This window comes from Pan paniscus, chromosome 1, assembly GCF_029289425.2.
Source record: "Pan paniscus chromosome 1, NHGRI_mPanPan1-v2.0_pri, whole genome shotgun sequence".
Taxonomy (NCBI): domain Eukaryota; kingdom Metazoa; phylum Chordata; class Mammalia; order Primates; family Hominidae; genus Pan; species Pan paniscus.
Window position 1 is genome coordinate 72,864,285 of NC_073249.2, and position 22,682 is coordinate 72,886,966.

Consider the following 22,682-nt stretch of genomic DNA (forward strand, 5'->3'; position numbering starts at 1 on the left):
GATATGTGTTTATTGGCATAGGTAGAAATAGAAACTCCAGAACTCCTCCCATCTCTGAGCTCACTGAAATTTAACCTACACTGGCTTAACCTACAATGTGTAACTATCATCCTGGCCTGGCCATATTTTCAGACAGACCATCCCAGCTACTGGGATGTCTATACAGTTAGAGGACAGACACATTCTACCACACCCACTTAGATGTACACCATGGTAACTCCTGACCAGGAAGGTCAGTGTAATGCACTTCAGACTTCTGCATCTTCCAGACAGTTTCACTTTTGGGTATCCGATGAAGGAAGATGTTTGGATCCTCACCCTGTAGCTTCTATGTCCCTTGGCAACTAGGAGATCAGAAAATGCCCACATAGAGGTGTTGGTGATGGAGCTGACTAGAGTAGGGCAAAGTGGGGGGAACATAAAGAAAGGGTATCTGGTTGCCACGGCAAGCCAGCCAACACTCAAAAGAGAGAAGGAGTGGCCCAGGACTTAATGAAGTGCCACTGGGTTTGAGCAGCAACTGGAATGTCTGAGTGTAGCTGCATTCCTTCCCACAGAACCTGGGGCCAGGCCACTAGCAGGGACTATCCGTACCTCTCAGGAATGCTCAGGATAAAGACGGCCACGGAAAAGACAAGCAGGCCTCCCAGGTGTGGGTTTCCATACTCCAGCCACAGAAATTGGGGCCTCCCAGAAGAAATTTGGAAAACTCCTCAAAGAGCCAAAAGAGACTTGATCTACAAATTATTTTTTTCCCTAAAAACTCTGACACTCACATTCTTCAGGGTATGAGAAGGGACTTTGAAAGTTCTTCCTTGCAGAAGTTTACTTCTGGCTTTCTCTTTGCTCCCTGTCCTCCTCTAAGATGGTATTTTCACTGTGGCAATGGCCCTGGGGTCTCAGAGACCTCACAGTTTGATCAAACAGAAGACATATGTTAGCAGTGGGACTGCAGATGACAGTAAGTTGAAGAGGCAGGTCTGGAAATATGCTGGATCCAGAAAAGACAAGACCATAAATACACGGAAGGACTGGGGCTGGCATGGCACAGGCAACTGGATTTAGGGAGTACAAAAAAGCCTGAGGTCAAGGTAGAGTCGGGTGTCAGAGCCCAGTGGTTGAACAAAGCGTTCACTAGCCAGGAGATTCCTAGAAACTCTGATAAGAGTGTAACAGTGAGATCAGCTGCTGGCCAGGGGGCCAATGAGGAAGGAGACCTGGAGGCCCCCTGAAGAGCCTGGAAAACAGATATTGCTGAAATCTCAACTTGACTTCACCACTGAGTCTTGCTACCTAAGTTCCCTTCTCCAGACTAACTCTTCTGTCCTATTTCATCATACCCTAAGCCTTAACTAGCTTAGAGGAGAACTCATGTCTAACGTGTGGCATGAATGGAAACTAGAAACAAGTGGTGAGATTTTGAGCACTTATGAAATGCTAATAAGGTGATGTAGGGTACTTCACTGAAGAAGAAGGAACAAAATCCATTTATTAATAAATATGTAATCAAATATTAAGTATTTAATTAAGAATTTAAAATGTAATCAAATATGTATTAATAAGTATATTTTTAGCTCCAGCTGTACTAGGGAAAGAATCTTGTGCAGAGCGTTTTGTGCCAGATGCCTTCAAGGATGACTAGATTGCCCATTTGAATATGTGTAACATCCCAGAAAATTTAAGCTTATCCCTCAACTTTACAAATGGGCCCTAAAAGACTCAGTCATCTGCTCAAGGTCTCCCTGAGCTAGGATTCCAACTAGGTCTTGATGTTGAAGTCTGTACTCCCTGGATGAGCACACATGAATACATAAGTGCCTGCAATGTCTACCAAAGATCACTTTGAGAGAGACAAGGCCTGAAATACAAAAATGCCTTGTTACCTCCGGGGACTTCATTTATACCCAGAGAGAAGCTCTGCTACTCTCCCCAAGCAATGACCATTGCCTGGGGCACTCTTCCCTACATGAAGGTAAACTGTCTAACTCTGAAATTATGAAGGGTGGCTATGGATTGCTCATTAGTGAGCGTGCTGCCCAGGCAGAGCCCCGGGACATGCTCTGGCATTAGCGTGACCCTCTAAAATGGTGGAGAAATTGCACTCTCGCTGACATAGTTTGTAAAACATTTTTCCTCCCTTAAAACTTGGAATCAAGGTCACATTCTATTAAATCTGGGGCCTCAAATTGGAACATGGCATGGCTTTAAATGAAATTATATTTAAAGCGTAGCCAAAAGTTCATAGAACACTTAATTGTATGTGAGCCTGCACGTGTGTGAGAGAAGGGGAGAGACAGAGAGAGAGAGAAACATTAACCAGCCTATTAAAACAATGCATATCCCAGGACAGAAAGTGCATAGGAATTCAAAAACTGACCAATAACCATCTCCACTACTTTGTTTCTTCTTGGTTCTTTCTGTACCAGGGATACTTCTGTTTACTTAGGGTATTGATACATAGAACAACTATTTTTGAAGTGCCAGCTCCAGGATAGGCACTTCACATTAATTGTAGTAAGTCTGCATAACAATTCTTTAAGTTGTGAATTTATTAATATCTTGCCATTTCACAGATGGGAACATTGAGTCTTAAGCCATTAACTAATTTGCTCAAGATCTCCCAACTTGATCTCAGGACAAGTTGCCTCTTAGACCCTCTATCTTGCTTGATCGACAGTTGCTACTTTTTCCCCATCCATGTGAACTACTTACACCTGACATGTTTATGCACACCCGTTAATCTATTAGCTGGGCAAAAGCATGCCTCAACATAAAACTGACCTTCAAGTCCAGAATACAATGATCAACTTGAAAATGAGTCATTTTGCTGCTGTGTACTCCAAATCCACAGTCTTCTATGTTGGCCTTGCACTACCATCAATTCTTGAACTATTGCTCGAGAAGTGATCAAAACATAAAGCTCTAGTGTCCACAGATGAACCCACCCATCAACCCCAAATGCACAAATACAACATGCTCTTTTCTTTTGGTTTTCACATGCATCAAATCAGAGTTGAAATTCAATTCAACATATTTCAAGGTTTTATTTAGGGCAGGAAAGGACACTATATAAGGCAGTACCAGAGATCCAAAAATGGGTAATACAGTGTTTTCAGAGCCACCACATAAAGGTGTGAGGTTGTGTCCTGCCCGAGGCTGCCTGGTCCAAGGAGTGAATATGTCCAGAAATCCAGCCCTGCTACCTGGATTGTCAAGCCATAGTCTCTGATGCTGACTTGCATTTACTCAGATAAAAGGATGCCTTTTTCCAATTCTCCCAAAAGGCATCAAATGGCCTAGTGGAGCCCCAAGTTCACCTGCTGTTAAAGAGGTTACAACTGAATAGTGAGGAAAGACAAGAACACACATCTAATAAAATATCAGTCAAATATATTGATTATCCTAGAAGAGGACAATAGGGGTTATGGGAACCTTAAATCTCATCAAACAGAAAGATGAAGAAAGTCTTCATGAGATTAGAGATGTGTGAGAAGCAATTGAAAAAAATGAGCAAGTTTTTTGCCATGTGAAGGTAGAAGGGAAGGCGCTCCAGGTTAGAAAATAACATGAGCACAAAAGTGGGAACTTCAGGGACTGGGGATGTATCACCTTTGGCAAAGGTATGGAGTATTTGTTCAGAAGTAGGGGGAGGTCAGTGTAAAAGGTTGGCTGTGCAGTGTAAAAGGTCTCTTATGGTTCAAACCTTAAGGACACAAAGAGACAGCAAACTCTTTCCATGAGTAATGGGTGACTCCACAAGACCTGTGCTTTCAGAGGAACAGTGTGGACTCACTGTGCTGGAATGGATCAGAGGGGGACGAGGCAGGTGAAGAGGACTTGCTTGGAGACTTTACCATGGCCTGTTCCAGAAGTGATGCCAGCCCCAGCCAGAGTGAGAGCACAGCAGATGGAAAGGAAGATGATGGATGTGAAAGACGTGAAGGATATGCATGGATTATGTACAAGTACAGAGAAACTGCTGTAGAAAACAATTTTACTCTGAGTAAAAGCCAGAGTCATTACCATAGCTGACAAGACCCTCCATGGTCCCCTCCACCCCTCCGTACTTCTCTGACCTCACCTCTCTCCCTCATTCTGCTCCAGCCATACCAGTCTCAATGGTCTTCCTCACACACACGAAGGTCTCTCCCACCTTACACTTGCTGTTCCCTGTGCCTGGCTCATTCTCCCTCCCAGGTGTCACTTGGCTCATTTCCTCACTCCCTTCACATCTCCAAGAAGCATCCATGGACCTTCCCTATGTGAACTAGCTCCTCTCCAGCCCTGAAACTCCTTACTCCAACTTACTGCATTTTTTTTCCATAGCAATCTTCAACAGCTGGCATACATATTTGTTGCCTATTATTTGTCTCCTTCAACTTCAAGTTTCTTGAGGACAGAAACTTTGTTTTACTCACTGCAGTATCCCTAGTGCCTGGGATGTAATAGTTGTTCAACAAAAATATATTGGCTAAAATAATGATATTATCAGCTATGTGAGTATTTTTAACTTCATTAACGTCAGAGAAGGCCAGATATAAAACACACAGCTTTTGGGAGATAGCGAGTTTCTTGATACGAGGTGAATTCATAATGAAGCAGGACAATTCACTGGAAGGAATGTTATAGTGAATAATAAGGGACTATTGGAGACCCTTTCAAGCCTAAGAACCTGCAAAACTAAGTATGGTGCTTTATACGTGTGGTTTCTCAGGAAATGGAGTGTCATAATAGAGCATGGTGGGTTAATGCACAAACCCTAGAACCAGACTACTGGGTCCAAATCCTGGCTCTGCCACTTACTGGATGTTCCATCTTGGGCTTCTTTGTGCCTCTCTCAATATTTCTCATGTCTCACTTATATTAAGTGCTGCACTGCTGTCCAGTCACTGTCTGACCTCCCAAAGTTAGGGTCCCAGGCATGACTACTTAGCCACTAAAAAATGGCTTTATGAAAGCTACAAGCCAGTAAGAGATCTTTTTATTTGTTTTTTAATTTATGGTTTCAGGTGTCTGGGTGTATAATTTGTAGATGATTTATTAAACATATTTTTCCAAACTAGAATAATATAACCCAAAATATCCACCCAAGCATGATGTAACATTACAGTAGCCATGAGATATAAGTAGCAGGATTTAAAAAGCAAATTGAATTATATATGTGCGTAATAGTTTAGAATTGTACTGGCCGGTGACATGGCTAGCTACATGTCGCTATTTAAACCACTGAAATTAAGTAACATTTAAAGTTCAGTTTTTCAGTCTTATTGGTCACTTTAAAGGCTAGATAGCAACCTGTAGTACCTAGTGGCTACCGCATCAGACAATGCAGATGTAGAACATTTCCATCATTGTTGAAAGTTGCATTGGGCTGTGCTGTTGTATAACTGGATAAATTCAGCAATTCAATTGTCTTTTGAAGAAAATAACCAGTGTTCCACATAGCTAATGCAATTTTACAGGCATATTCCATCTGAGTTAGCCAACATTCCCGCCAACTCCAAAATTTTCCCCTAGCCTGCTTCCTTTTCCTCAGCTCCATGCTTTACCACCTTTACCCTACAGATCCATTTTGCTTCTCTCTGAATCAGTGGGATAGAACATCTCCTGGCAGCCAAACCACTTGGGAGTCTCCATCTGTTCTAACTGTCCTGGAGAACATAACTAATGATGGCACACATCTTAGTCTCTCTAATGTCAGAGAAGCATGGTGTTTGAGAATTCGAAGCCACAAAAGGGCAATTCCACTCCCCTACCCCCCTGACTTCCTTTTCTTCACCATCAAACTTTTGTTTTGTTTTGTTTTGTTTAAGATGGAGTCTTGTTCTGTCACCCAGGCTGGAATGAAGTGGTGCAATCTTAGTTCACCACAACCTCTGCCTCCCAAGTTAAAGCGATTCTCCTGTTTCAGCCTCCTGAGTAGCTGGGATTACAAGTGTGTGCCATCGTGCCTGGCTCAGTTTTTGTATTTTTAGTGTAGAGGAGGTTTCCCCATGTTGGCCAGACTGGTCTCGAACTTCTGACCTCAAGTGATCCATCCACCTCAGCCTCCCAAAATGCTGAGGTTACAGGTGTGAGCCACCACACCCAACTGCAAACTTTTTGAGAGAATAATCTATACATATGATCTCCATCAATCACTCTTTAACCCCTTTCTGTCTGGCACTTCTTAAACACTACGCTGGCTATGGGGCTGCAAAAGTAGATATTTAGGAAACTGAGGCTCAGAGAGATTCAGTAACTAGATGACTTATCTAGTGAGTAATGGACCCAGAATTCAAACTCAGATTTGTCAGCCTTGAAATTTTGTAGTTGTCATCCTTGCAGATCATTATGCTGCTGCCCATGGATCACAAGTCACCAATACATCTTACATACTGACTTTCTAGGTCCAGGCTCAGTCATCCCTGCCCCCAGCCTCCCTGTGCCAGGTCACCTATCAAGGCAGAGAAAGCATGAACAATGTTGAGTTAATAAGTAATATTTCCCCATTGTGAAGACCACTTGGATATTCTAGAAAGCTATAGAAATTTTCTTACAGATTATTCTAATAGTTATTGATTCGCTACCTACAAAGTCGTTACTTGGAAGTCCTTTGTACCCTAAGATAACTTGCCTAACTATTCAGGAAGCATTTTGAGTTGCACGTATTAAATTGTGGTATGGGGAAATTCCCTAACTTTAACAGCCTTTTATGTGTATAAACATTTTTAAACTGGCAATTGCCTTCAGAAGGTCACATTGACGCAACATAATTGGTAATCATTAAAAAGTCAACAGTGTCCCTTTTTTTACTTATTTTTTCTTTACATTTGAATATTTGACTTTTGTGTAGACAAAGACAAAGGAAAGGAAGCTTGTCTATATTAAATTATCCTTAGAAGAAAATTGAATTTGTAGAACATTAGCAAATTGCAGTTAATGTGAACTATTGTCATTACTCGGAACTATCTTTCAGGTGTTAGAGATGTTTTTATTATACTCACTTGGAATATAAATTTGACTTGTAGATTTCTTTCAAGAAGGTACTTCATCATTGCTAACTCATAGCAATGTAACCTAAAGATTGAGTGGCAGGACCAGATTAAAAATGAAAAACCAACCATCTTCAGCAAGGAGCCAAATGTGGCAAATCACACACCATAGTGCATTAACTACCAGACTAAATTCTGGCTAGAAAAGATGTACTCAGTCTCAGGTAGGCTCACACTATGGGAGACTTGAGAATAACCATCTATTTTCTAAACTAGTCTTGTATTTTGCCAGGTCAAATATCCCAGGCACATGTAGAAGCTTTTATGGGCATGGACCGTTATGGGATACGAGATTCTCACCACCACCACCCTTTTCTTCTGAGCTAACCACTGGGAAACTTGAAATACTAAAAGTATTTCAGTGGTCCTTCTGGAGTGACATAGAAAGAAATGACCCAAAGTCAGCTTCAGAGATGCCCTGGAGCCCTTCTCATTACCTCACCCAACCCTACCCTAAGCCCTTCACCATCTGGATGGCCTGAATCTAAGCGTAGTGAGTCTCCCAGCTGACAGATGACTCATCATGTCATTTAAGTTTGTCAGTCAATGGAAACCAGAGCTCCAAAGTCTCTGTCCAGGACTCTCCCCAGGGAAGCTATTAAGGAAAAAGCTGCCTTGCCAGACATTTCTGTCCAGCTGGCCTAACTGGTATGTGCAAGGGCATCTGCTTATACTCAGGGCCTGGCATGAGGAGAGGGTCCTGGAAGGGTGCTTAAGAAGGTTAGCCCTCAGTTTTCCTACCATTTGCTATGTACAACAGGCAGGAGAGAAAATAGGCTTAGTTACTAAGAAAGCCATAAGGAAAGCAATGAGCACCTTGAAACATAAACCGGTAAAAAGACATTAAACTTTCCCACTGCAAATGGATCTGGGTTCACTCTTGGGCCTAGCAGGCTGAACACTGCAGTAGAAAACATTACATTTGAGGACAGAGATCTTGGATTCCCACCCCAACCTGCACTTAGATATGTGAACTTAAATTTTCCTATAACCTCACAGACACTCAGTTTCTTCATCTGTAAAATGAAAAGAAACAAAACTGTCCTTGCTCTGCCTAACCTGTGGGTAGCCATAAATCATATGAAAGCACTTTGTAAACCATAAAGAAAACGCTTTTTTTCTCTCTCAAATGTTTATTTCTAACCACAAACCTCTCTCCCAAGTCCAAGCTCACATTTCCAACTGTCCATTCCACAGTTCTTTCCAAATGGCTCATAGGTGTGCTGAGATATCTGCCCAGCCCTTCCAGTAGCCAGGTGGTGACTGGTGTGGCCAGAAAACTCTGCAAACCGGCCCCAACTGCAGAAGCCTCCTCTAGGGTTCTGAACACTGCTTTAGATGGCATTTCCTATCTGGCCCTCAACCCAAGTTTATTGAAAGAGCAAATGAATACTCTTTCTTTAAAAGCCTGCTCCTGCCAGCTTCCCTCTTCTGTTAGGGCTGATAAGCTTTCAGATTGTGTATTTAATGCAGAGGCATCATCCTTGACATTTCTTTTCACCTCACTCCATCCTATTAATCACCATTTTTCTTTTCCTTCTAACATCTTGGTGTCCCACAGAACCAGGTTAACTCCCTTCATATGACCTTGAAGAACTTTCTTTACCAGGCTGTGGCTTAGCGTTCTTATTTGTGAAGTGAGAATATGCTATTTGCAGATCTGTTGTAAGAATTAAGTAAGATTTTGTATTTACCAAATGTATGGTACATGCTAGCTTAGTTCTACCTTCCAGCTAAGCTGGATGCCTCACTGATGTTCCATAATGCACAGCCTATCCCATTCCTACTTCCACAGCTTCAACTATGTTGTTTACCTTGCCTGGACTCTCCTCTCCCAACCCCCATTTCTGCCTGTCAGATCATATGCATCATTCCCAACCATTTTCCAAATGCTGCCTACCTTTGGCATCCAGGAATAAACCCTACTTCCTCTGAACTGTAAGTAATTCTTACACTTTATTTCAAAACTCATGAGACATTTGACATTCCTACCTCACATTCTACTTTCATATATGCCATGTCTTCTTATGAACTTTCATATTCATCTTCCTTACACATCCTATTTACTTAACAAATGGTTTTTAAATGGCTAAAAGAAATGACCAATCAATCAAATAAATAATGACTGTTGCCTGGACCTGGCACAAGACAATGGAAAGTGATTAGAAAGTGATGAAATGATTTAAACAAAGAGTCAGACACCAAAGACACTTCATATTTTGTGTGCTGATTTTTTAATGAACAACTTATAATCTTACAAAATAACTGGCTGTAGCTGTTTTACATTACAATACAGTAGATCAGCTCCTTTCACTACATTCCCAATCAAGCCATCCCCTTGGGTGTTAACTAATGCACTCAATAGTGATCACAAAGAATACAGGAAGTGCCAAGTTCAATGCCTTGTAATAGGAAAAAGAGAAGATGAGAATCAGGAAGAGCTCTTTACTTTCACAATCCCTTTACTTTCATTTCTGTCAGTATCTGCCCATTCTCCTCACCCTGTCCCCTTACCTGCCTTTCTGATTGGAGGCTGTCATGCTAGTTGTTAGAGCCAGCTAGCCCTGGGCCACCTGGGCACAATCAAACACACAGAAGAGTCTCTGAGAAAGGCTCTCAATGACCACATGGGTGGATAAGAGTAGCAGAATGTGGACCACCACATGGATTGAGTGTGAGTTGATGTTGCTGGGATCTGTGACCACAGTGTCTTAGTCCTTCCACTTTATCAGTCACCTGAGTTGCTCAAAACATCAGGTCCCAGGAACAAAGACTGGAAGAACCTGCTGTCTCTGAATAGCTATAGCTGACTATGGCTGGGAAGCCTTATAGCCTAAGAGGCTCTTCACACACAACAGGAACTTTCCTTTTGCCTTCCCAGAGCAGTGGTGAATTGCAGATAATAAAATATTTTAAAATGAAATTTAAAACAGAAATGTTCTTACTGTTGCTCTTGTGGAGAGACTGCGTGAAGACACACACTGGCATGAACCACAGGCTCCATGTTCCTGAGCTGAGTAATGCCCAGGATAACAATTCCTCTGCCTCAATCTCAGACAAAGTAGGATTCTCCAAGGCAGAACTTAGAATGCGTCTAGCAATTTGGACATTTTCCCCAATAAAACAAGTTTATAAAATTTTGAAAACACAGTGTCTAAACTTTTCCATTGTCCTTTGCATATTGAAGCCTATCAGAATCCCAAGAATAAATATGTTTGTCTTCTTGGGGGCACTAAGCATGACCCAAGACAATGAATGGTATCTGAACTACATTTTCTTTACACTAGAGATTAGACGACAAAAGGTTTTTTTTGAATGGGTGAACTCTGCTCTTTCCTTTTCCCAATAACTTTGCAACCCTCATTCCACAAACCCACAGATTAATGTGGGTATATCACCTTATTCGTGTTTTATTCTCTTTCAGGATATTGTTCTTCTCTACGTGATAGTGTGGATAATATTTCTATCATTGTGGTAGTATTTCCTATTCCTATTTGCACAGCCATTGCTCTAGTGTTGATGGGAAGAGTAGAAAAACTGTGGTCAAAGCAAAAGCGCAGAAGATGGGAAGAGACCACAGCTGAGCTCTAAATTTTGTCTGTTCTTGGTTTCCATTGGAGAAGAAACTTTAAGGGAGACAAGCCTCACAGCCTTCCTAAAATGAGTAAAACTAGAATGTTAAACAGAAACTGGCTCCTTACTCTCTTTCCCTAGGGTCTAATCCAGAAACCGTTACAAGAACATGTAACTGCAGTAGACCACATCCCAGTGAGCCTGGGATGTAAATAGAGAGAGGCTTAATGTGGTCATTTCATGTGCAGTCCATCTATTGGATAAGAAAGGGTAAAAACAACAAAATGGACATTAAATAGTTGAAATTCTTCTGTCTCCCCACAGAGTGTCACCCTTGCTCCATGCATTTCCATGGCTTGCTCAAGTCAAAATCTCTGGCTCACAGATTTTGTACATGATACTTGAAGAGAATTTATCTCAGATTCTTCATTGCTCAAGGGACCCACTTTGATCTTCTTTGGAGACTTGGAACAAGGACCGAGTCTCCCTGATCACTTCCATTCTCATGCCCGGGCCTGGATTTAACCCTGACAGCTCTTGCCTGTTCTTTCATCTCCTCCCACTTTTCCCCTATATCATTTCCATAAAATTTTTCCCCCAGAAAAATCAACACTTGGTCATGTGACTGGCCAGACTTGGAGACTTCTAACAAGAAGTAGGACTACAGGCCAAGTATGAGGAGTGTGTGAGTTCCTGTAATCCTGGTGATCAGAGAATGGGCCATAGTACAAACTTGTTGATTGGCTGACAGCCACACTTGGAACAGGCATGTGTGGAAGTGCAGAAAATCCTAGGTCTCACCGACTCCAGTTGGGAGTTCTGAGAAGTTGACACAAGTTAGTATATTCTTTGTGGACAGATATTCAAGAACCATAGTCTAGTTCTCCTGGACCCATCACCAATGGTACTCACACTCAACTTCCTATGCCTCTTAGTACCACCATTCCAACTCCCCATCTCCTTGGTCATAAAATGGGCCCAGCTCCCAGGTCATAAAAAAAAAGATGATTAGCTTTACATGCTAGCATCCAGAATTCCATCTAATTACTCTCTCTCCTTCTGTACTTCCCATTCAACCTGCCAATCCCCATCCATAGAAAGACGGGAAAATAAGTTGCCTTTCTGTCCTCAAAGTCTCAACATTCATTTTGAATGTGAACTTCACAGCAGCATGTGTGGAACAATGAATAATTTTTAGCTTAGTAAACAGCAAAAAATATAATATATATAATATATTTATATAATTATGTTTAAATACTTATAAAGAATTAATAACTAACTTCATTATTTAAGGGAAACTACACAAAAAGAAAAAGAGCCAGTTGAGAGCAGACAAGCTCTGAAAGATGGCAATCCATTCAAAATGGGTATTAACAGTATCCCTGCCAACTTCTCCTCTAGTATTTTGGTATTGGTTTACAAGTTGGGTGGGACTGAGTAGTTGGCAGGGGGTGGAGTGGAGAGCAGGGCAAGAGTTGAGGATAGGATTTAATAGAATATAAATGAGGGAGGAGGGTCCTTATATATCTATCATATTTCCCCTTCCATGTTAATCAACTGCCACTTTAAAGAAACTTTTGCCTATGATTCTCTCCTACTTGGGCTACTCGATGAACTAGTTGACACCTATCAATATCCTCTTGCATTTCTTATAAGATCCTTCATGCTCTTCCTCCTTCTTCCATTTCATGATTGTTCTTCTTCATTTACCCTTTGTTTCCTCCTGGGTCGGCTTCTCTTTCTTACTGCCTCTGAGGCAGTGGAGGGAGGGGCTTGTTCCCACAGTTACTGATTTTCTTCTGCCTTGGGGTCCCGGCAGGTGCACTCATCCAGGTCACAGTCAGCAGCAAATGGAATGACCTAGGGGAATGAAAGGGAAGTTGAAATAGCTCATTTCTGTGATAGCTTCACACTTTTAAACGAGCTTTCACTTTCCTCACTTGGTCCCAGAGGAACTGTAGAATTATGTGCCAATATCACAAACTGGAAATTAACACGCAGTTTTCCCACTCACACATCATGTCACCATGTAGCCTTAGGCAAGGTAATTGTTCCTTGCTTCACTTTCCTCATATATAAACTGGGGAGGACAACAGAAACTACCCCAGAGGGTGTTTGTGTGATTTAAATAATGAGTATAAAGTTCTTACATATTGCCAAGCATCTATAACTACTATTCTATCAGTTCTAATATTACCACTCATATCTAAAAATACTGCTGTTACTGTTACTGTCACTTTCCCTGTAAAGTAGGAAAGATGAATGGTAGCATTAGCATTTTCTCTTTACAGGGAAGGGCAAGAGATGTGGGGTGACTTAATTCAAGGTAATGAGACTACTATATGGGAAGCCGAGACTAGCTACAGACTAGCACTCTGACTCCAACTCCTCAGTGCTCTTGGAACAATAGGAACATCTTTGCCATCCTCATAAAGCATGAGTTTTTGCTCTTCTTGAGCCCAGGATATACTTTGACTTGGTGGAATAATGCATCTCCCCACCCATTGTTTGTGGCTGTATTGCCTTCCTTCTATGTAACTATCTCTTCCTCATGCCAGAGATAGTCCGGAAAAAGTTACTCACTTCTGCTTGCACTGCTACAAACAGATAAATGCTACATCCATAACTAGCATCAGAAAAAATCGGGTATTTGGGAGAGGTGATATAAAAGTGGCAATGATTTTTCCTTTTGGGGCATTAATAATCTAATGAGATAAAAATAAATAGGCATATCACACACAATACTAGTCCAAGTACACTAAAGAGATGGGCTTGGTGATTGGGCAAGTGGGTAGGAGAATGGGTGGGGTTGTGTGGGGAAATTTTCCAGCATATTTGCACATTACTCTAAAATGTGATTTAGGAGTCAACAGAGGGGTGAAGTGCCTTTTCGATCCTAATTCCTGTGTATGCTGGCCACAGGCACTGAAATTTATTACAGACGATTACTAGATTTTCAGAGTGTGAGATGGGGAGAGAACTGCTTTATTTTTTCCTAAGTTATCTTGTCTTCCTACACAGAGATAGCTGGCCTGATTTCTGACCTTTGGTCCAAGCTCTTGATCTGTTTCTTAGTTTAGGATTTATTGGTTTTTAGAGCAAAAGACAGCCAAATTAAATAGTGATATGATGAGCCCGTGAGCACTCTGCATTAAATAAGTTAATTCACATAAGTGGTAAGAACAGTGTCTGCCACATATTGAGTAAGGATTAAACATTAGCGAGTGAGAGATGTAGTATTCAAGCCTGCATGTAGGTGATCATGGTAGGTGTGGTTTTATTGTGGAGACATATACAAGGAAGGAAATAACATCTCTTGCTTATTTCAGATTTATCATATTGACCCAACTAGCTTCAAGTATCTTTGGAGCACTTAGATTTTTACCCATATTATTGCAAAGTTTCAGCTTATTCTATTTTATAAGGCTTAGCTTGAGCCTATCTGCTAATTTAACAGAGCCAAGAATAACAGGGATAAAGGGCATTAGAAAGGATAATTGCTCACGAGACAATCCAGAGAGTGCTCAGGTGGCTGGTGGCAGCCATTTAACATGTGCCTGCGAGATGCTTGTAACACACTATATAAAATTATTAATGTAATTATGAAGATGGTTAGTAACTGAATAGCAGTTTGTTGATAATCCCACCTCCCCCAGGGGTAAGGACAATTACTTTCCCTGCCTACAGAGATGTTTCTTGGACAATGATAAGCAGCTATGAGTCTTTCTGTAGCAAAAACCATGGCTTTTCTGAAAGAATCACTGAACTGACAAAGAACTAGTGTTGTCTAAGAACCTATGCTACCCTTAACCCTGTCACTTTAGAAGCTCCAATGTTTGTTCATTATAATTCCCTCCTAATTGTTGAATACAAACCCACTATTACACACCATGAATGAGAGCTAGCTGAAGACCCTGCCTTTATTCCTGAAGCCACTGCCTCCCCCATCCCCAGGTTCTCTCACTCACCTTCTTGGAGGAGAGTGTGGAAGAGCAGCAGTCTCCCCCGTCATAGTGGCAGTAGGCTCGGTTGTTGATAGTGTCACACCAACCATCTGCTTGGAAGGGCTGTAGGGAGGTTAGAAGGCAACATCTCAGTATAGCCTTATTATGTCTTGTTTGACTCTGCCACTCCTCCCATCCCAGCGTAATCCATACAACTCCAGAGATATTACAGAAAAGCACCCAAGGTGCAGGACACAAATTGACCTAATATTTGCAAGAAGTTGAAAAAATCTCAAGACCACTAGGTCCAAGGAATTGTCACATTTCACTGGCAGCACTGCTCCTGGCCTACTCTAAGGTCTGAGATAGGTCATTTAAACTCTTTGATCAACTTTTTTGCCTTCTTGTAACAAGAGGTCTTTATATTATATAGGTTACAAAACAGTTCAACATATTTTTAACTCTGTTGAGCATGGGAGAAAGCCTGTGCAGTAGGCAGAGTTGGCCTCAAAAGTCCCGCTTTTTTGGAAATGAGGATGCATAGAGATGATAAGAATTGCCCAGGTCACATAGCAAGTGTCAGATAAAGCTTAGTATTAGATGTCATGTAACTTGGTTTTGTACTGCTTCTCACATATTAACCTCCACCCCTCTCCTGGTGCACTGAAGACTGACACTTAGAGACCTGAGTAGTCCTTGGGTGCTATGAAGACTCAGATGGTGTCTGTCCAGCCCACAGTGGTGCTCGGGTTGAGGACACCAGTGCTGTAACACAAATATTCCCACAGGTACAGCCAACTCATGCACAGAAACTAGATACAGGGTTAGAGCAGAGAAAGCTGTACTGTTTCCATCCACTACTGTTACTGCAGTAAATCAGCACGAACTAAAATGGGAAAGGCGTCCAGGCCAAACCAGAGTTAATAGAGTGTTTCACCCCAAAAGAGAATGTACAATAAGAACAGCAACAAGTTGTTAAAAAATAGCTCAGCAGCCCAATGCATTATTTCTCCAGAAAACTCCTCTGGAGGGAAATGTTGTCCTGCTGTATCCTGGAGGGTAAATCAGCCAGCCCACCTACTCAATAAACTGGCTGCTCCTCATCCTGAGAGATGCCCAACCATAAAGTCGTAGGAAACATCTTGTGGTCAAATTCTTTGGGCCACAGAACTCTTGAGTTCTGAAGCCACCTTCCAGTTTACGTGTTCAAATCACTCTCTCTTCCCCCGACCATCCTTAAATGTCAAATAGAAGGACAGTTTTGTATTTTACCATGTTTTGATAAGATAGATCACTCAACTCAAAAATGGCCATTAAATAATTCTCAGCAATTGAGTTACATCAGAACAAGTTTATCCAAGTTATTACTTCCATGTTTTGATTTATTCTATGGGATCCTGATGTCATTCGAACATCATCCCAGATGTATACCAGTTTGCCAACGGCTGAGAAGCTGCTACTTGTGGGGTGGAACTCAACAGCTGCCACACAGCTGCATAGCAATGTCAGTTGTGAGCAAGAAGTGAAAATGAATTCTGCTTTCAGCACAGGCCTCACTGGGATAAAAGACAAAGATTCTGTAATGAGCATTTGTCTTTAATGCTGGAACCAGTTATTCTGGCTCTAGAGAACTTGGAATAACTGTAGAATCAAGACTCAGGTCCCGAACTGCAGCCAAATAATCGAAGTCAAAGATAACTAGTGCATCCTTAACACCTATAGATGCTCTTGGGTTCTTGCAGGATGACTGGATACATCTACGGAGTTTCCCCAGAGTTTTATTTTTCTCTTTCAAGTGTTTGGAGTGTATCTTATTCATCTAGCACTACATATGTTACTTTTGCTCCAACCCTGACTGACTCATTGGCAAAACCTAGTAAGTTCCTTCTTTTTTTTCCATGTAATTGTCTATAAAAATCGAAGGAGCACCCAAAATACTTTTCTTACATGTATAAGTCTGGTCTTCACAATGGAAATTAAAGGTATATCTAAAGATATCTTTCTTTTCATAAGAACAATCTAAATATTTGAATGGGTTAGTAAAGTATCCCAAGGAATTTTTCTTTCTAAAGTCTTCACCAAGGGTCACTTCTAATCTCAAGAACATTAGAGAACATATGTTGAAAAGAGCAATAATGATCTAAGTGACCTCCAGGCCCCACTGGACTTCCTTTGCTATAGCCTGGGAATTATTTCTAAAAGCTCCTTCTTTTCTGCTCTTAAAGAGTCATCTGGAAAGAGAACGAAGTTTATAGAAAAGAGAAGAAATACAGAAAAAAGGCTGGAAAGACCCAAGTGTTTAATTTACTATATACCTATTAGAATTAATTGCTCCTCCCCCAACCTGCCAAAATCAACCACTCCACCCTCAACAAACAGAGTCTCCTATGGCAACCTGCGCCTGGGAAGCTCGGCAGTTTGAGTCCAAGGTTACAATGAAAAAATAGGAAAGGAAAAATGACTAATTGATCCCAAATTTAAAAATATCTGAAGACTGGATATAGACTAGAAAATTTTAATTTCAATAACTGAAAGATGTCAGTCTTAGGATATCACTCTAACCCACAGGCATCTTTTCCAAGAAAAGGTACTGGGCTTGGTTTCTCTGCACAATGTGTACGTAGGTGAACGTCACCACCCATATGTATACCTTGCTTATTCTGTAACATCAGAAAATAAAGCGTTTCACATAAGTGCACTTTTCAAATATCTGAAGCTTATCCTGGTAAGGGTCACTTTTTAAATTTTTATTTTAACCATCTTTGTAAAACAAAAATATCTTTATAAAACACCCGTTTTTTTTTTTTTTTTTTGCCTTTTAACGACATATAGAACCCAAAGTCATTAACATAGCTGTATGTTATTTTCACTGTATAGGAAAACTCTCCCCTTTGCTAAATGTGCCTCCTTTAAAACACACACACACACACGCACACACACACCCCTCAGAGATGATTTATGTTTGAGCCAGAAAGTCAAGCCCTTAGCATTATACCTACAGTGAATACTTAAATCTGAGAGAGCGCTTGGACTACTCTTCTTATGACGTATGAGCCTAATGATACCTATTTTCATTGTTATAGGAAGCCTTTTCTTGCCACGGCTTTTCTAGCTGTGTTCCAGGCAGATGAAATGGACAAACAATGACTGTGTGCAAGTGGTGGAATACGAAAAGGAAAGACTGTCAGTCTGCCCTACGAATACTGCTTCGGAAACTTCTCAAAAGTAAACGTAATTTCTTCTGCCTGTTATATAATCTGGCGATGTTTCCCATTTTGAAGTTGCTGTGGGGAGTTAGCCATAGAGATAGTGTGGCCCTGTCTGCTGTCTATGGGTATAGTCAGTCATTCAATCACTCCATATGCTTTATTCCACACCTATATGTGCCAGGCATTGTTATGGGGTCACAAAGATAAATGAAACATAGTTCCAGCCCTTGGGGAGGCCCATCATAAGCAATTATTTTTGATTTATTTTTTATTTTTATTTTTTTTAGCTCATGTGATAGTTCAGTGTAGCATCAAGATGTGAACAGGAGTTAAATACCTAATCCAGATTTTGGGGGTGAGGGAAATCTGCTTTTAGGAGCTGGCTCCACAACATCTAGGCCCCATGGAGAAGAGCTTAGGACTGGATGGTTCTGAGGAATCTGAAAGATGTGTCTAAGAAGAAGAAGAAATAGAAGGGTGAGTGGTCTCAGGCTGCCTATTACAGAGCCCAGGCTCGGGAATAGTTCCATAAACATTGACTGATTGGCTGATAAGATCTCTCTTTCTTGAACCAGATTAAGAACACTGTTCTTCTACAGCTTGCAACAGAACTCAAGACCATGCTGATGTTTTAGAAAGGTTAGTTTGGACTTTAGAACTTCTGCTTTACTAACCTACAGGTTGGAATCTTAGCCAAAAGGGACTGTATCTCTAAAGGTAAGGCATGGGACTGAATCCTATTTTATTATCTTGATGAGTGTTTTAGACCAAGAGAAGATGCTAATCAAATTTTTGCTTGAGGCCAAGCACTATTTTCTGTTTTCCACATCGCTTTCATAAAAAAAACTTCTCGTTATGTGAATGACAAATCAGAGCCACTTCAATTTCTTCATATTAATTCAGTTCTATCAGGCCCCAAAGAAGCTCCTTTCCAAAGCAGGCATGGTGCAGTGCCTGATGAAGTTCTTGCAGCAAATAGAAGTTCTATGTACATCTACACAAATCTGTGCACTAATTTTCTTTTTCTCTGGCTCTTCAATGAATGGTGACCTCTGGCCTGATCTTCATTCTCCTTCACATCTCATGATTTACCTTATTGTGCCCACATATCCTGGGCTTCATATCCAAACAATGCAAAGAACATCAAGACTAGAGCCCTAGAACAAGGTCTCTCTTAGAATCTTGGGGACAGAACCTGGGGGGGCCTGTAGGGCCCCTCAGGGACCTCTGATAATGAGACCACTAGTTGCTTATGAAAAAGATGAAAGACTGCCAGGCACAGTGGCTCACACCTGTAATCTCAGCACTTTGGGAGGCCGAGGCGGGTGGATCACCTGAAGTCAGGAATTCGAGACCAGCCTGACAAACATGGAGAAATCCCTCTCTACTAAAAATACAAAACTAGCCGGGCGTGGTGGTGCCTGCCTGTAATCCCAGCTACCTGGGAGGCTGAGGCAGAAGAATCGCTTGAACCCGGGAGGCAGAGGTTGCAGTGAGTCAGGATTGTGCCATTGCACTCCAGTCTGGGTGACAAGAGTGAAACTCTGTCTCAAAAACAACAACAACAACAAAAGATGAAAGGCAAGTGCTTGTGAGAATGTGGAGGAAAGGGAACCCTTTCACACTGTTGTTGGGAATGTAAATTATGTGATCCAGCAATCCCACAACTGGGTATATATCCAAAGGAAATCAAATCAGTATGTTGAAGAGATTTTTTTGAACACCATAGATATATGAAATTCTAAGGCTAGATGACACCTTGAAGATTATTTAGTAGAAACTTCTTATTTTACAAATGATGAAATGAAGCCTTAAAAAGGTGAACTGTCTTGTTTTCAAGGATAGTTAGTAGCAATCCTGGGAACAGATTCCAAATCTCTAGATATTGGGTCTTCTGTTCTTTCTACGATGCCACACCACCACTATTTGATGATTTCATTAGTCTTTTAATTTACTGGGAAAGAAGGGTAACTTAAGTTCTTTTGGCACCTTTACAAAAGGGGCTTGGTACGGGTGTATTAAGTAAACCTAGCAATCTAACACAGAGACAAAGAAATGGTCATGCATAATCTCAATTCCTCTGGACCCCCACAGCTTCACTTTTTTTGTTTTTGAGATGAATTTTCACTTTTGTGGCCCAGGCTGGAGTGCAGTGGCATGATCTCGGCTCACTGCAACCTCCGTCTCTTAGGTTCAAGCGATTCTCCTGCTTCAGCCTCCCAAGCAGCTGGGATTACAAGATTGAGCCACCACAACTGGCTAATTTTTTGTATTTCTAGTAGAGACGGGGTTTCACCATGTTGGTCAGGCTGGTCTCGAACTCCTGACCTCAGGTGTTCCACCCGTCTCAGCCTCCCAAAGTGCTGGGATTACAGGCGTGAGCCACCACACCCAGCCCACAACTTCACTTCTGTTTTTCTCAGCTGTGGGTCAAGGTTTATCCCAAATAGGCTGCCTGGCACTGTTGCTCCTTCGGAGACTTGGGGCTTGGTATATTCCCCTAGAGGCTGATATCCCCAGGAGGAAGCAACACTATGCTCCAATCACATCAACAGATGCCTACAGCCCAGAAACACTTATTTCCAAGACTCAGAATGCTAAAACCAGACGTTTTGCTGCTCATTGCTGTCATGTGCGGAAAAAAGGAAATGTCGTTGTTCAACTCTTCCACTGTTCATTCCTCGGGATGGAGGGTCCCAATGATGACACATTTGTGGGTCCGCAAGTCTTCTTGGAATATGTAAAATTCAAATAGATAGATATCAAGATGGCTTATGCAGGAATAGTTTCTTAGGAACAATCTTCTCTGGAAAATTTCATCTGGCTTCCTGGACTCAGAAAGCTGTCCCTTCTCTGAGTTATGGTATATTTGATCCACATATTTATTATAGAGCTTAACCTCTGTAATGTATTTTCAAAGGCTTGGGATCTAATAAACTTTGTAGTCTCAGCTACTAGTTTAGTGACTGATGTAGGTTGTCAACAAATAAATAAATATGATTGTCCTATTTTGAAGTGGGAGACAAACTACATTTCCTTAGCATACTTTATGACCAGATCCTTCCTTTTCATTATTCCTGTACTGCTAGAAAATTTGCTAGGTATGTTACCTTATGAGAATCACATAACTTAGACACAGGTCCAGATTTTATGGGCATCTACTCTATTTCTTACTATAAATGCATATACTGTAGACACTGGAGTTGAAATAAATCATATATATATATGTAGATCATCTTCTAAGTGAAGAACATGGTACACATCCATACATTTGGAGGTGTATCATACTTACGTTTCAGCCAGAAAGTAGGACAAGGCAGTAGAATATACTATGTAAGAATTACCCCTCTATAAACCATCTAAAATGTTAGATAAAACATAACAATATTCTCTCAATTTCACATCTGGCATCATAAGAAGAAAAAGAACATTTCCCAAAGGCCAAAAACAAAGAAACTGTAAACCAGAGCAGAAAGAAAGCAGTAAACCATGGCTGTCCTAGGAATGTTTGCAAATATCTGTGATCAAGTGGTTGGGTTTTAACAGGTGATCTGGAATAAGGGCCTAGGTCTTGGCCCTTTGTAAGGTAGGGAGTTTTTATGTAATCCTGTTAGAACTTTAATAAAAAGACAATGTTTATGAGGACTGATACAGAATGACACAATCACATTATGATGCTCCGCAGGTAGCTTGGCTCACTTGGGAGCCAAGAGATTTGCTCCTGCCTACCAGCTCTGAAGTCTACATGATCAAATCCAGGCCTTGGCTAAGTCACTAACAGTAAGACGTTAAGGATCTTCTGTGTTTTCGGCTAACAGTTGAAGTTGTACAGAGCATCTCCTGGAAGGGCAAGGGTGGAATCTACAAACAAGAGATGAGAAGATGTAATTGAAAGAAAGACAATGAAGATACACATCCTGCTGGATGATCAGAGGAATGCCGACTGCGCGTCTACTTGTGTGGCCTCTCATGCATCACTGGTCCATGTGTGGTAGTACATCTTCTGTGTAGGACCTCAAACCACTGCCTGTGTAACCCAGCAGACCCTCTAAAAAGGCAAATATGTACCTCTGCAGAGGCTGAAAGAGAAGGCTGATTATAATCAGCTTATCTACATTTGACACCAAGACCAAAGCAAAGTCTTAGAAATAATCAAATAGGACAAAAATCAATCTCCTCTGAGAGAAATAGTTGAGAAAAATTAGATGAGAAAAGAAAAGCAAGCAAACGTTAAGATAAAAGAGACATCTTTCATCTGTATTGACTTCACTTACTCCAAGGTACCCAGGGCGTAATAGTTCCTGCCCCAGAAACTATCAAGGCTATAGAGTATAGTGATTAAAAGCACAGAATATGGCCGGGTGCAGTGACTCACGCCTGTAATCCCAGCACTTTGGGAGGCCGAGGTGGGTGGATCACCTGAGGCCAGGAGTTTGAGACCAGCCTAGCCAACATGAAGAAACCCTGTCTCTACTAAAAATACAAAAATTAGCCAGGTGCAGTGGCACACGCCTGTAATCCCATCTACTTGGGAGGCTGAGGCAGGAGAATCGCTTGAGCCTGGGAAGAGATTGCAGTGAGCCGAGATCGCGCCACTGCACTCCTCCTGGGTGAGAGTGAGACTCTGTCTCAAAAAAAAGAAGAGCACAGCATATGGTTTTACATAAACCTATGCTCAGATCCCAGCTCTGCTCCTTACCAACAATCAGAATCTGAGAAAATTTCTTAACAATGAGCAGCAGTGTTCTTGTTAGTGAATGAGAAAAATAGCACCTACCTCACAGAATTGCTGCAAGGAATAAATGAACAAATGGAGGTAAAACACATAGCACAATGCCTGACCTATAGCAAGCATTCAATAATTCATAATTTTATGAAAGCAGCAAGAAAACTACCATTGCTTTTACCATTGCAGGTTGGTG

General features: G+C 41.3%; 1 protein-coding gene across 1 annotated transcript in view; it reads right to left on the reverse strand.

Annotated features, from left to right (window-relative positions):
* Positions 1–9,033: 9,033 nt before the first annotated feature.
* PAPPA2 (pappalysin 2) overlaps positions 9,034–22,682 on the reverse strand; it is a 642,477-nt gene continuing 628,828 nt past the window's right edge. Inside the window, exons 26-27 of the mRNA XM_055111171.2 lie at positions 14,576–14,674; positions 9,034–12,467 (exon numbers count right to left, since the gene is read on the reverse strand). Coding sequence (XP_054967146.2) covers positions 12,393–12,467; positions 14,576–14,674 — 174 coding nt within the window. The 3' untranslated portion in view covers positions 9,034–12,392. The remainder of the gene's footprint in view (positions 12,468–14,575; positions 14,675–22,682) is intronic.